General features: G+C 44.3%; 1 protein-coding gene across 1 annotated transcript in view; it reads left to right on the top strand.

Moving 5' to 3' along the window:
• The window catches only part of mei4 (meiosis-specific, MEI4 homolog), a gene marked incomplete at both ends in the record, with an annotated part of 99,381 nt that extends 86,945 nt beyond the window's left edge, over positions 1–12,436 (top strand). Inside the window, 2 exons of the mRNA XM_080491073.1 lie at positions 2,836–2,977; positions 12,247–12,436. Of these exons, the coding sequence (XP_080347199.1) occupies positions 2,836–2,977; positions 12,247–12,436 (332 nt within the window). The remainder of the gene's footprint in view (positions 1–2,835; positions 2,978–12,246) is intronic.
• Positions 12,437–13,242: the final 806 nt, after the last annotated feature.

Here is a 13,242-nt window from a genome sequence, read left to right as displayed (position 1 = left end):
AACCAAACTTATATAGTTGCGAGTCACTCATGGCAGCAATCCAAAATGGTCGTCTGTCCATGCAAATGCCTGTACTTGCCATTGTTAATGTTTGTAGTGTATTATTCTGTTTCATCACAAAACAACGAACAGCACCAACGAGTGGCCCAACATGGAAACTGCATTGTTTTCAGTGTATCTGCTGTTCCTGTGTAAAAATAATAATGCACTTTACAGGACACTCAAAGACTCTTTACATTGCATTATTCATTCCCTCCATACTGGATGGTGGTAAACTATGTATGTAGCCACAGCTGCCCTGGGGCAGACTGACGGAGGCGAGGCTGCCAATCTGCACCATCCGCCCCTCCCACCATCACGAACCACTCACACTGCATTCACCTTGGCAGTTTGGAGTTCAGTGTCTTGCCCAATTACACTGTCTGCGTGTAGGCAGACAGAGATGGGAATTGAACCTGCAACTTTCCGATTGGGAGACATTCTCTCTACCAACCGAGCCATGATGCCCCGAGAGTGGACGTCGTTTTGAAAATGTTGCCATGTAAACGTAAACTATGTTAAAACCAGCAAACTAAAACATAACCAATGATTAACAATATATATTTCTATTAGAAAGGTCATATCTCTGAGAATGTCTGGCATCCTGATATTTGAAGTTGCTCGCTGACTTTTGTCCCAACGGGCGCTTGAACATCTTGTTTCTATTACAGTTTGAAAGATTTTCCTCTCCTACACAAGACCTGCCGCATCACTAATGGAAAGAACACGATGTGGAGTACTAGATATTGTTACGTCTCTTCAGCAAGGAGAGCTGAGCCCTTTCACTAGCTGCTACTTTTACATATCTCAAGAACACCCTGAGAGAATTAATTTTCACGTGGCGCATTTCTGAGGACTCAAGGACAAACTGATTCGATGGTGTGACAATCACTGTTCCCCCCATCTGGAACAGTTAGGATATCTTTACGCTTTGAAAGTAAGGTGCATATTTAGGAATCAGCTTTAAAGCTCTGCCACAAACCGCACGGAAAGTTGTATTATGTTAAGCTAGAATGACGTTGCACATCAAATTAAATAGAATCTGCGAGAATAAATCCACAATTTTTACATCCTCCAAAGAAAGCTCTCATTGAAATTGAAGCAGGAGTGTCAACATAAGGCCTGTGGGCCGAAACCAGCCCGCAAGAAGCTCCGATCCAGCTTCCATACCACCAGAAAATGATAGAAATGTAAATGAAATCATTGATTTTCTTTAGTGTAGCGGACACAACACAACGTTGAGACCTGAGCTGAGGTATCAGCACGAACGCCGGCTGCCTTGTTGCAAGAAAACAAGTTTCAAAGCCGTGCTGTCAGGCTGAGTTTAAAACCATGCATAATGTAACGGCTATAGGAGGAGACATTTCACTGCTTTTTGAAATCTTCGTCACGTATTCTTGAAGAAAACTTGAAAGTTTAAATTTGAAGGTTATCATGACACTATTTTACCGCTGCATTCCACTCAAGATGAAGCCCCTGAATTAAATAACTAAAATACCAAAACTCGTAAAATTAATTATAAGAATATATAAAAGGATATCAATTTGCAGAAGCACAAAAAGTAGGATACATTTCTAGAGATTCATTATACCATCAAGAAAATGTTCTTGAACAGTGTTCCTCAAGAGTTCCTGCTGCCACCACTGTGACGTATTGAAAATGAAATTACTTGAAGGTTCACATGAACTCAATCCTTCCTGGTTGATTTTGTTGTTGAAATTACCTTCGAGTTTTTGAGTGAGAGGACATCTAATTTCAGTTCTGTCCTCGCAAAGTCAAACAAACCCGTCTCATCAGATGGTTTTGATCTTCTATAGCAGATCTTCATCTGATCAGCAATAATAAACTCATCTGAGCTGTAAGAAAACCCGTTTTCATGACTCTCAAAGCCTTGTTGGGGTCCGGTCCTTCTTGTCGTGGTCCTCGGTGGCCTGACCGTGGACTTTCAGTGGCGGAGGAGGGCGGGCTTCTGCCTCCAAGCTATAGCCGGAGGGAGAAGGGAATAAACAACGTCTAATTAAAAGGATTTGCATGATGTTAGTATTCCACAACATAGTGTGCAGTGACCCTGGAGGCTGATGGAGCTCCTACAGATCCATAAATTAGACTGGGAGAAGTAAGACGGCTGCTTGGAAGAGCAGCTCAAGGATAAATGTGCTCCTGATGGAGGGTCGCAGGGCACCTTGTTTTTTGAAATGCAAAGACGTTGGAAAGACCACAAACATGTTTCTTGCAATAGTTGTATTGTATTTAATCTAAAAAAAAATAAAGCAGTTCAGGTGATTATAACATCGTCTGAGCAGTGTTTTTGTGTACAATTGATTTAACCGAACAAAATATTCATTCTATTTTCATGTTAGACACTAATCAAAACATCCACATATTATTTAATTTTACAAAAGAATACATAAATGTGCAAAATACCAAACTATGCACAGATCTCCAAACTTGTTCAGAAGATTTCAAATTACTTAATTTGTGCAAAATATGTCAAATTTTATAGAAAGTTTGTGTAAAAACCTTAATGTTAACAAAATTATCCATATTTAAGATACATCTATACATAAATAAGATATTAACATTATTGAACATCTAAAATAAATCAGATTTCTAAATGGCTGGAACTTAAAAAAATGAAAAATGATCAATTTTGAAAATGCTACTTTTCTGAAATGTTGCACCATGGCCGTAATAACTACTAGTTCTGCACGTGCTCAGTAGACGGACAATAAGAACAACTGTGATGTAAGCGGGGGCTCTGGCAGGCGTCTCTCTGCTGTGTTTTGTGGCGTGCAGCTGCAGATGTCAACATCATGAAGGTCGTAAAATGTTCAGTAAAACTGTGCCGGGCGTCGAAGGCTTCGCCGGTGGACTGGGCCGTGAATCATCCGATGGCGCCCAGACTCGGCGTGGTCGTCGAACCTCTGACATGTTTAGAGTGAGGAACATGAGAGCGGGATGATTCATGCGTCCGGTCCACGCTGACATGCGGCCGTATTTTTTCAGAAGGAACAGGCCGTTGTGAATGTTGTGAAGTAGCGCTTCCTGAGTTTCATCAATCATGTGAGCAGTAAAGCAGAAGAAAGGTTTGTTGGAGGAATTACCAGTGTTCGGGAATAATGCGCCATTAAAGTGACACCACTGTTTCCATCCCGAGTTTCGCTTGTTAATCCAATGAGGAAAAACACAAGCAAGTCGAACTGTTGTTCCGTTTCGAATCGGTTCACCAAGACTTCACCAAATATCTTGAAGTCTCAATGTCTTCCTTCAGTATCTCAATCAATCCCTGTCTGACCCTAATGGGTCACGTCAAAACAGTTTCCTTCTGATTCTGAACCAACCACAAACAGCCACAGACCGGACAGAGATCACACACTTCAATGACCAACCACTGAGTAGGGAGATGGAGAGCGGCAGTTTTCTCAGCGTCGCCACCTTAAGATTGACGATAACTCAGCAGGAGCATATAACGTCATTCATGTTAGCAAAAAAAAAAGCGAGGAATCGATTGCTATTGTCATCAAAATCCCTTTTCAGCAAAACCTTCTTTTCGCAGGAAGAAGCGTCCCATTAATCTTCAACTATCTCAATCCTCCTGACAGCGGCTTAAATAAATTGTAGTTCTCTGTCTGTATGTTGGTTGTTTATCTCTGTTCTGTTGCTGTTTCTTAAATGGATTGTGAGAGGGAGCGTAGGGATCTGGAACCCCCCCCCCCCCCCCAATACAACTAGCAAGTCCCAGGAGAATATGGACTGGGGGTCATGACACTGGAAGCCACCATTCTTGTTCACTGACTCACCCACATGAAGAAGAATCATTTCTTGTCAGAATTGGCCCATCGGTAGGCAGCCACATCGGGGGGGAGCGCTGGTGGGGGCTAAGGGTCTTTCTCAGGGAGCGACACCAGTGTATGTTTTTTGGACTGAGGGGGAAACCAGGGAAGGAGGAAATCCACGCACAAAGGCTGGATTTGAACCCTCGACATTCTCTCTGTGAGGTGAGAGCACTCGCCACTGCTCCACAATGTGGACAACTATGGTCGTGGTGCGCATGCACAGTAGCAGTGTTTCAGAAAAGTTGCTTTTTCCGCCCCCCGTTTCCATTTAGAGCCGTTTTCAAAAAGTTGTGTTTGCAGTGGCTCTGAGCACCTGACAAAACTTTTCCATTTTCACTGGAAAACCTGCAATGCGGCCTTAAACAACAAATGGCGGAATCCTGAAGAAACACGAACCGGAGTTTTGATGACGAGTCTGAATGAAAAGAAAAAAAACAAACATCTAAAGGCCCCTGCTTACTCCCTTTTTGAACCCATAAGAACAAGAAGAAAAAAAATTTTTTTCGGCAGGACTGTTCATACTCCGATAAGAAGCTGCCAAACTCGCAGGCCACGCCCCCTCACAGCAGCCACACGTCTGTGATGCGGCGTTTAAACTTTTCAACTCCACAGTTTATTTCTGGCCTCCAGTGCTTTCAGAAATACATTTCTCTGAACTGTTTCAGTAATAAAAGAGAGTTTTTGTCCGAGCGCCATGTTGGTCCGGTATTAACTACAGGACCTGACAGCTGTTCGTGATGCGTTCAGGTGCATCATGTAAAAGCCTGCACTCCGACATTTTAACGAGCTACGGCGCTCGTACAGTAGCGATGTTACGAGCTAAATATGATTAAAATATGACTGATAGTCATGAGCGAACTGGAACACGCATGCGCAGCACACGGCACTGCAGAAGTTTCGGCAGTGCGGCACCCGTATAGTTCGGCCAGGGCGGTTGGCACAGCCGAAACAAATTTCTTCGGCCAGAGCGAGCTGGACGAAGGAAATGACGTCATTTTGTTCGGCAGGACCCCGCACTATGAAGGGGCCTTTAGGCTTGTTTGTATCAGAAACATGGCCAAGGATATTTTAAGCATCCAAATAGTGGCGGCAGTGGGCCAAATCATTTCTGCTGGTGTCACATCAGCAGCAGCAGCAGCAGCAGCAGCAGTGTGTGTGTGTGTGTGTGTGTGTGTGTGTGTGTGTGTGTGTGTGTGTGTGTGTGTGTGTGTGTGTGTGTGTGTGTGTGTGTGTGTGTGTGTGTGTGGCGGGGGGCGGGAGGCGGGAGGCAGGAGGCAGGGGGGACACTTCACCACACAGAATAATTGCAGTTTGGATATTTCGGAGTGGAGCGGAGGTTCCTGTGTCTTGCTGTATTGATTCACACATCAGTCAAACCGGGGAGCTCGCCCACCACCTCCAGACTTCACCTCACACGCTGCTGCTTCGTGCGCCCTGACTGCGGCTGCACCGCCCTCACCGAGGAGGCAAGCTGGACGCATTCGGCCCCTCGGTTGTTATCCAAACTGGCGTGGGGAGCCCGAGGGGCTCGTCAGGCTGCTCTCCTGTGCTTGGGGGAAGATTGCATTGATTTTAGTATCTGCAGTGAGAGAGTGTGAAATGAGCAGAGAACACAGATGACGATTGCTTCAAGTCTGGATTTTTGTTCTCTTTTTGTTTTGTTCTCTTTTTTTGCAGAGAGAAGTGGATGCTAATCTCTTTTTCAAGAAAGCTCAAGTAGCAAGAAAGAAATAGTAGCGAATACTGCGTTACTGAGTTCTACAATACAACATTCCTCTTTTTCAAAAAGTTTTCATTCTCAGTGGCTCGAAGCGCCATTGTGGTGTAAACAGACGCCCCAAACGAGCCTTATTTATCCCAACGCGGGGTCTGAAACCCTCCTGGACCAGATCACGGTGAAGTGACACACAGAACTAATGCCACATCTGAGAAATCACGAGGACTTTGAGGGATTTAACTCAGAGGAATCATATTAATGGAGTATGGACAAGGTGGTGGAGGAAGGGGTGCGACTTCTTTAAGACGGGGAACATGAGAAACACTCTGAAAGCCTTCATCCAAACCAGCTCAGGAAAGATAAAGGAGCATCTCTCCGCTTTTAATGGATTTGAAGCATGACGCTTCAAACGACAGCATGACTTTTTTTTTTTTTTTTTTTTTTTTTTCACGAATCTCGGCTCAATTACAAAAACCATGGCAACATGGGAGTTATTTTAGAGCAGTCAGCAGCAGACCGCCGGGGTCAAGCTGCGCAGGCCGGCCTCGTGATGCACACGCCGCTAATTGATCGCACGCGCCAGCGGTATTAAAAACTGTTTATCCAGACGTTAACGGCACCGGGAGCACGCCGTGACCCTCTGAAACACGAACACGTGACCACCTTTAATTCACCTTGGTAAACCTGTGAACTATCAGAAAAGTTTTACTCCTACGCAAGTCCTCAACTGTTGAGCAGATGAAAATCCGAAGTTCAGAACAATTCGTGGCTCGTCGGTCTTAAAAAACATCATACAGTTTCAACATCCCCGTTTCTTGTTGTGACGTTGACTCGGTGTGTTCCGCTTCGTCCACAGGAGACATTTGTCCATGTTTTGTTTCGGGAATGGGGTAAAGTAACCTCAGGGTGTTTATCCTTTCAGGATAGCTCGTATCGCTGCTGCATGAGCCCCAGGTACATGGTTTGACCATTTTTTAATCTTAAATATCTTAAATAGCCCAGAAAAGAACAAAGGTGTCACCAGCTCAAATGCTTTTCTCCACAGTCTCATACTGAGAAAGTTTTTTTGGAGTCCAGGTAGTGAGGGGTTGAATGCTATTGGTTCGTTTGCATTTGGGGGCGGGGCTTAGCGTTCTGTGCTTTTTTATTTTGTTTTGCCACGTCTCACTAGTGCTAGGACACTAGAAGGGTTAGAGTGTCTGTGCAATGGACCATTTACCTTGTTTTTGTTACTGAAAATTTCAATGAACATTTAAATGATTATAAAAACAGATGCCACGGCCCACTTAAGAATAATAGAATCTTCTGGGTCCTGCCAACTGTAAAACCCCAAACCAGATTGAGATATGAGATTAAGATGAATTTCCCTGAAACATTTATCCCAGAAACTGAATAATTCAAAATGAACACGGGCTAATGGCAATAAAGTGCTTATCAATTATGCATCCAGATGGAACAAAAAAAAAAAATGAACTTGCATATCTTCATACAGAATAATTTTTCTGTACAGTCCGGTATTCAGCCCAGACATCAAGAAAAGAAATAGGTTAAACATATGAACGCTCCATATTTCTCCCGTGACTTAATCCCCTTCAGTGACTGTGATCAGGGGGCGTCATTTAGCTTTGGGAGCGACCATCCAGTGCTGACGTCTGCTTCACACTCATAACAAGCTTTGATTTAAGGTCAAAGGGAGCAACAGCTTTCAATAGAAAACCAACTTCAAGACCGAACTGGTGAATATCAGTCATTTAAGTGAAGAAAAGATTTTAACCCCCTGTATCATCAGTTTTTGGTAAATTACCCGTCACTGCCCGTCTGTAATTGACCTTTGGCTAAGCCCCACCCACAAACACAAACCAACCAATGGCATTCAACTACCAACTGCCTGGTAAAGCCAACTTCTCGGTAGAGAGCGTTAGAGCTCACGACACTTTAGATGTTTTCCGTTTCTTTTTTTGTTCCAAAGTTAAGGCAGTGTCTTATCCTAGCAATCTCGTCATGGGAGAACATGCAGACTCCACGGTGGAAGGTCCCTCAAGCTCGGGAGAGTCTCACTGTGCAGCCGGTCTACTGACCACTTCATCCATTTCCCACCAAAAACAAGTTATTTCCTCCACTTAAGTTCTCATCCTCACATTTCAACTGGTTTGGTCTGTTCAGAACTCCATAAACATTTAAACCTTCAGCTTCCTGCCACGTCTGACAATAATAAGAAATATAGCTTCCATCTTCTTGTGTCAAGAAGCTGAATCTATCAATTATCGCTGTTTTCTCTCAGAAAAAAAAACTCCAATCACGGTGACTGACCCCTGAGCTCCGGCCGACATTATAACGAACCCACGGTGCTCTCGGGTTGCAGGGATTTCACTCACAGCTCCATTAAATCTCTCCCGCGGAGAATGAAGTGCCTCCGCGCTCGCTCACCGGGAGGTTTCTAACAGGAAATTATTTTTTGCCGGTTTCCTTTGAGGGGGGGGGGGCGTATTTCCCGGGCTCCTGGGCCACGGAGGAAGCCGTGACGGACGGCTCCTCGGCCTGTGCTGGGCTCCAGACATCAGAACGTGGAGGTGGCTCTCCGCGGCGTTTGAATCCCGCTGGGGGCTCTCCTGGCTGGGGGCCGGTGGTCCTCATGCATGCAGCTCGCCTCATTACGGCGCAGCTGTTTCATGTGTGTAACATGACTAATGAGGGATAGGGGCGAGTCGCCGGTATCTCTGCCTCCCTGGGGGGCAGCCGAAGAAAGCTGCCAAGCCGGAGTCTCCTCCGAGCAACAGGGGATGAAAGCAGGAAGAGGCGAGCCGAGGGCTGAGGAGCACACGTGCAGACGGACTTCATCCGGGGCGGGAGGGAGGCTCTGTGTCCTTCCTGATGGGAGGTTTGAGCCTGAGATGACTCGGCTTCTGGGAAGTTTCAGACAAACAGTTTCAAGGCTTCAGCGAGGAAAGAGCATCTTCCACACGGCTTAATCCTGCGCGGGGCGCCGGAGCCGATTCCAGCTGAGGAGAGGCGGAGGCAGGCAGTTTAGTGGCACCAGTTGACCTGGCATGGTTTTGGACTGGAGGAGGAAACCGGAGGAAAACCAGTCACACACAGGGACGACATGCAAACCCCACACGTAAAGACCCGGCTGGTGTTTGAACCCAGAACGTCCTGCTGTGAGGCGACAGCGCTTTACCACTGCTCCGCCTGGCGAACCTGAGAGGAAAGTAATTAATGAAAACTAGTGCTGATGTGTCGAAAAACGTTGATCTTCTTGATAATATATATGATGAGTTTTTGCTTGAAAAGGACGACCAGGAACAACAGATTCTTGACGTCCAGTTTAAGTTTTAAGGAGTTGACGCGTGCAGCTCAGACGATACAAACAACAGCTCATATTGGAGTCTTTTTTATAAGGAGGCACCTTCGGCATACAAGTTCATATTTCAAGGAAGACGTTATATACTCAAAGAAAAACAAGGTTTAAATTTTAATTTAAATTTTATTATGACGCTATTTTACCAGTCCCACCCACTCAAGGTGAATCTGGGCTGTTTGTGGCCCCTGAACTAAACCAACTTTTATTTTATAGCCATACAATTCTTTCTTTCTTTTTACTTATTTCAATAATGTTATTTTCTTTTTCTCAGATTCCATGACGCTCATTCCATTGAATGCTTACATAATTGAAACAAAGAAGATAAAACTTTTAGTGGGTGCCCCTTTCTTCAAAACACAATAACAGAAAAAAAAAATATATATATATATATATACAAAATGGACTGATGGGCACTTTACATAATATTCACTTCACTCACACAGACGCTAATCATGTAATTACAGCAGGATCAAATCAGAGTTACATGTTACTTATTTTAGCTCATAGCTTACAATTAAAATATTAACTATAGTTCACACACACATGCACACACACATATACATTTAAGTATATCTATAAAGAGAAGATGAAAATGTTGTTGAACCTGATCTAGACCGAGGACCTTGTTGCTTTAACTATTGATCAGGCATGCTGGCCTCGGCGTGCATGTTAATGAACATGTATGTTCATTAACATGCACTGGCTCCATTGATGAGTTACACTTGATGAAACCTGGTTTCATCATTCCGTTTCATCAGTGTGAACAGCTGAACGAGCATCTTCCTTTACCATTCAAACTGCCGGGGCGAGAAAAGAGTCTATTTATCTCCAAGGCAACTGGCAGCTCCTCTGTGCGTGCGTGCGTGCGTGCGTGCGTGCGTGCGTGCGTGCGTGCGTGCGTGCGTGCGTGCGTGCGTGCGTGCGTGCGTGCGTGCGTGCGTGCGTGCGTGAGATGGACAAAAACAAGCCTGCTGCAGAATTTCCCCTTTGTAACATTTCCCCTTTGTGTGTGTGTGTGTGTGTGTGTGTGTGTGTGTGTGTGTGTGTGTGTGTGTGTGTGTGTGTGTGTGTGTGTGCGTGCGCGCACGTGCTTTCAAATCAAACTCATTAATTTTACTGGTAATTGGAACAAATTATCCCAATTGAGATTTCCTCTGTTTCTCTGAAAGAGCAGAGGGAAAACGCAATAAATTCAACACAAAAGTTGGAATTAAAGTAATTTTCCGTCGGTGCTTTTTCTATTTAATTCGCCGCCACTGAAACAAAAAGGGAACTGATGGAAATTCAGCGTCTTCCTCAAGGACCCTTCTGCAGAGAGGAAACTTGATTAAAATTTCAACTCAGGAGATTTTCTATCCAATCAAATTGTATTATTCTGTCTTATTGTCCATTCATTGTTTCTCTCTTTCCAGTGCTTTTGTATTAAGTGTCACTTTATTAGGAGAAAGGCAACAAAAAAAACAAAAAAAAAGCAGCCTCTGATTACAGGAAAGCAGGAAAGTAAACCACCGTTTTGAAGCTCTGGCCTCCATGATATGCACACAGACCCAATGGAAAAGTGAGAAGACGTAGTGGAAGAAAAGTATCTGCAGCAGCAGACTGAGACGTTTTCAGATGTTGAAATTGAAATTTCATATTTGAAAAAGTTGCGCAATTAGTTTGTAACCGAAAAGTAAAATTTGAGAAATAGAAGCTCTTTGGAGGAATAAAAGAAAAAGTGAAATATTTGTGTATAAATAATCAAAAGCTGGTTTTATGCTTTTGATTGGCAGTTTTTTATGCCGAAGACTCAGGAGTTTATCTGGATTTGAACAAAACTTCACATGTAATCAATAAGAACTCACAAAGCAAATGAATTTAGCAACAAACTACGAAACAAGCCTCTCAAAGTGTAAGGGTGAACATCAGCCAAAGCGTGTCCCACAATATTAACCTTTAGTACGTTAAATCTATAATACTGCAGTTTTACCAGTGTCAGTAACTCAAATCACATCAATCTTTATTCACCGTGGATTTTTTAATTTTTTCTTTGTTCTAACTCGTCTCAGAAATATCATAATACCACCTAGTGTAGTAATTGTGTTCATTTTAAAGCTCGTTTTATTTGTAATAACTTGCCAAAAATACACAAGAAAAGTAGTGATCATCATTTAGGGAGAATATGTGTCTTTAATGACCGTAGAAAAGCTGGATGATGGATGGATTGAAGGGTGGATGGATAAATGGATGGATGGATGGCTGGATGGATGATGATGGATGTGAGGATGAAGGATGGATGATGATGGATGATGATGGATGACGGATGAGGGATGGATAACGGATGATGTATGGATGAGGGATGAGGGATAATGGATGGATGACGGAAGGATGATGGATGGATGGATGGATGGATGGATGATAGAAGATGGATGGATGGATGGATGATGGATGGATAGATGATGGATGATGATGGATGTGAGGATGAAGGATGGATGATGATGGATGATGATGGATGATGATGGATGACGGATGAGGGATGGATAACGGATGATGTATGGATGAGGGATGAGGGATAATGGATGGATGACGGAAGGATGATGGATGGATGGATGGATGGATGGATGGATGGATGATAGAAGATGGATGGATGGATGGATGATGGATGGATAGATGATGGATGATGATGGATGTGAGGATGAAGGATGGATGATGATGGATGATGATGGATGATGATGGATGACGGATGAGGGATGGATAACGGATGATGTATGGATGAGGGATGAGGGATAATGGATGGATGACGGAAGGATGATGGATGGATGGATGGATGGATGGATGGATGGATGGATGGATGGATGATGGATAGATGATGGATGACGGATGATGGATGGATAGATGATGGATGATGGATGGATAGATGATGGATGATGGATGGATGATAGAAGATGGATGGATGGATCATGGATGATGGATGACGGATGATGGATGATAGATGATGGATGGATGGATGGATGACGGATCATGGATCATGGATGGATCATGGATCATAGATGATGGATGATGGATGGATGATAGATGATGGATGATGGATGACGGATGATGGATGATAGATGATGGATGGATGGATGGATGACGGATCATGGATCATGGATGGATCATGGATCATAGATGATGGATGATGGATGGATGGATGGATGACGGATGTTGGATGATGGATGATGAATGATGGATGATGGATGATGGATGATGGATGATGGATGATGGATGATGGATGGATGTGTGCTATCTGAGCTCTCTGCACTTGTTTGCTGCAGCCGCTTGCAGAAGCTGCAGGTCCTTGGTTTCAGAGCCGCTCTGCAGCGGCGCCTCTCATCCCCTCCTCGTCTGACAGCCTCTTGTTTACCTGCGGTGCGTCCACCTGGACCCTCCTCCAGCCCGTTCCAGCCCGCCGCTCTGGACGAGCCCGTCATCGCCGGGGCGGCGCCCGTCTCGGGCGGCTGCTGATTGACAGAAATACCCGCGGAGCCTCTGCGCAGAGAGACGGCGGCCGCTGCAGTCAGCAGCCAGGAAATTGCCGTCAATCGGAGCGTAGCTTCAGCGCTGATCCTAATGAGCGCAGGACTGTCACATCTGTGCCGAGGAGCCGGCTTCCCCTGACTTCTCCTGCTGACAGCAGCCGAGGAGACAGACAGGAAGCCGGTCTCAGAGGTGGAGGGAGGAGGCAACGGGAGCACACATCTGATGTTCCAACTCTTTAATTCCCCAGTTGTTTGTGATTATTGTGTTCAATACGTGTTCAAGCCTGAGTAATCCGAAACACAAAAGCCTGCCCACCAACACCGAATCCCACTTACCAAACTGACTCTCTCATTCATCTCTACAAAAACATCCATTTGTGGACTAGATCCTGGAGGGCAGAAGCATTTTTCCATTGTTAAGCTTTGCGGTTATTGTCAAAGTTATACTAGTTGAAAAGATATTACACATTACTTTATTTTTGTTAAATTTTTTAATTTCTGATTTATGCTGTATAAAGAAGCTTAGTTTTGCTGTGCCGCCTGTGGCCAGTGATGCTGGGGCCGAACAACATAACAGTAATGCAGTAGTTCTCAAAGTGGGGGAGCAGGCTTCACCTGGGGGCCGTCTGAGTGCTTCATACGGCAATGGGAAGTGTCTGAAATCTTTTTAAAATGTTTGAGTATAAAGCATTTTTAAAAAATGGAGGGTAAAACTACTTCCTAATTCAATAAATCTAACACTTTAACTTTGAGCTTTTTTAATGTTCAAAACCTGTTGCCTATGGATCTCTT

The sequence above is a fragment of the Lipophrys pholis genome, assembly GCF_963383615.2.
Source record: "Lipophrys pholis genome assembly, chromosome: 21".
NCBI classification, from domain to species: domain Eukaryota; kingdom Metazoa; phylum Chordata; class Actinopteri; order Blenniiformes; family Blenniidae; genus Lipophrys; species Lipophrys pholis.
The sequence above is the reverse complement of the archived record's forward strand: the minus strand, read 5'-3'. Positions and strand labels throughout refer to the sequence as shown.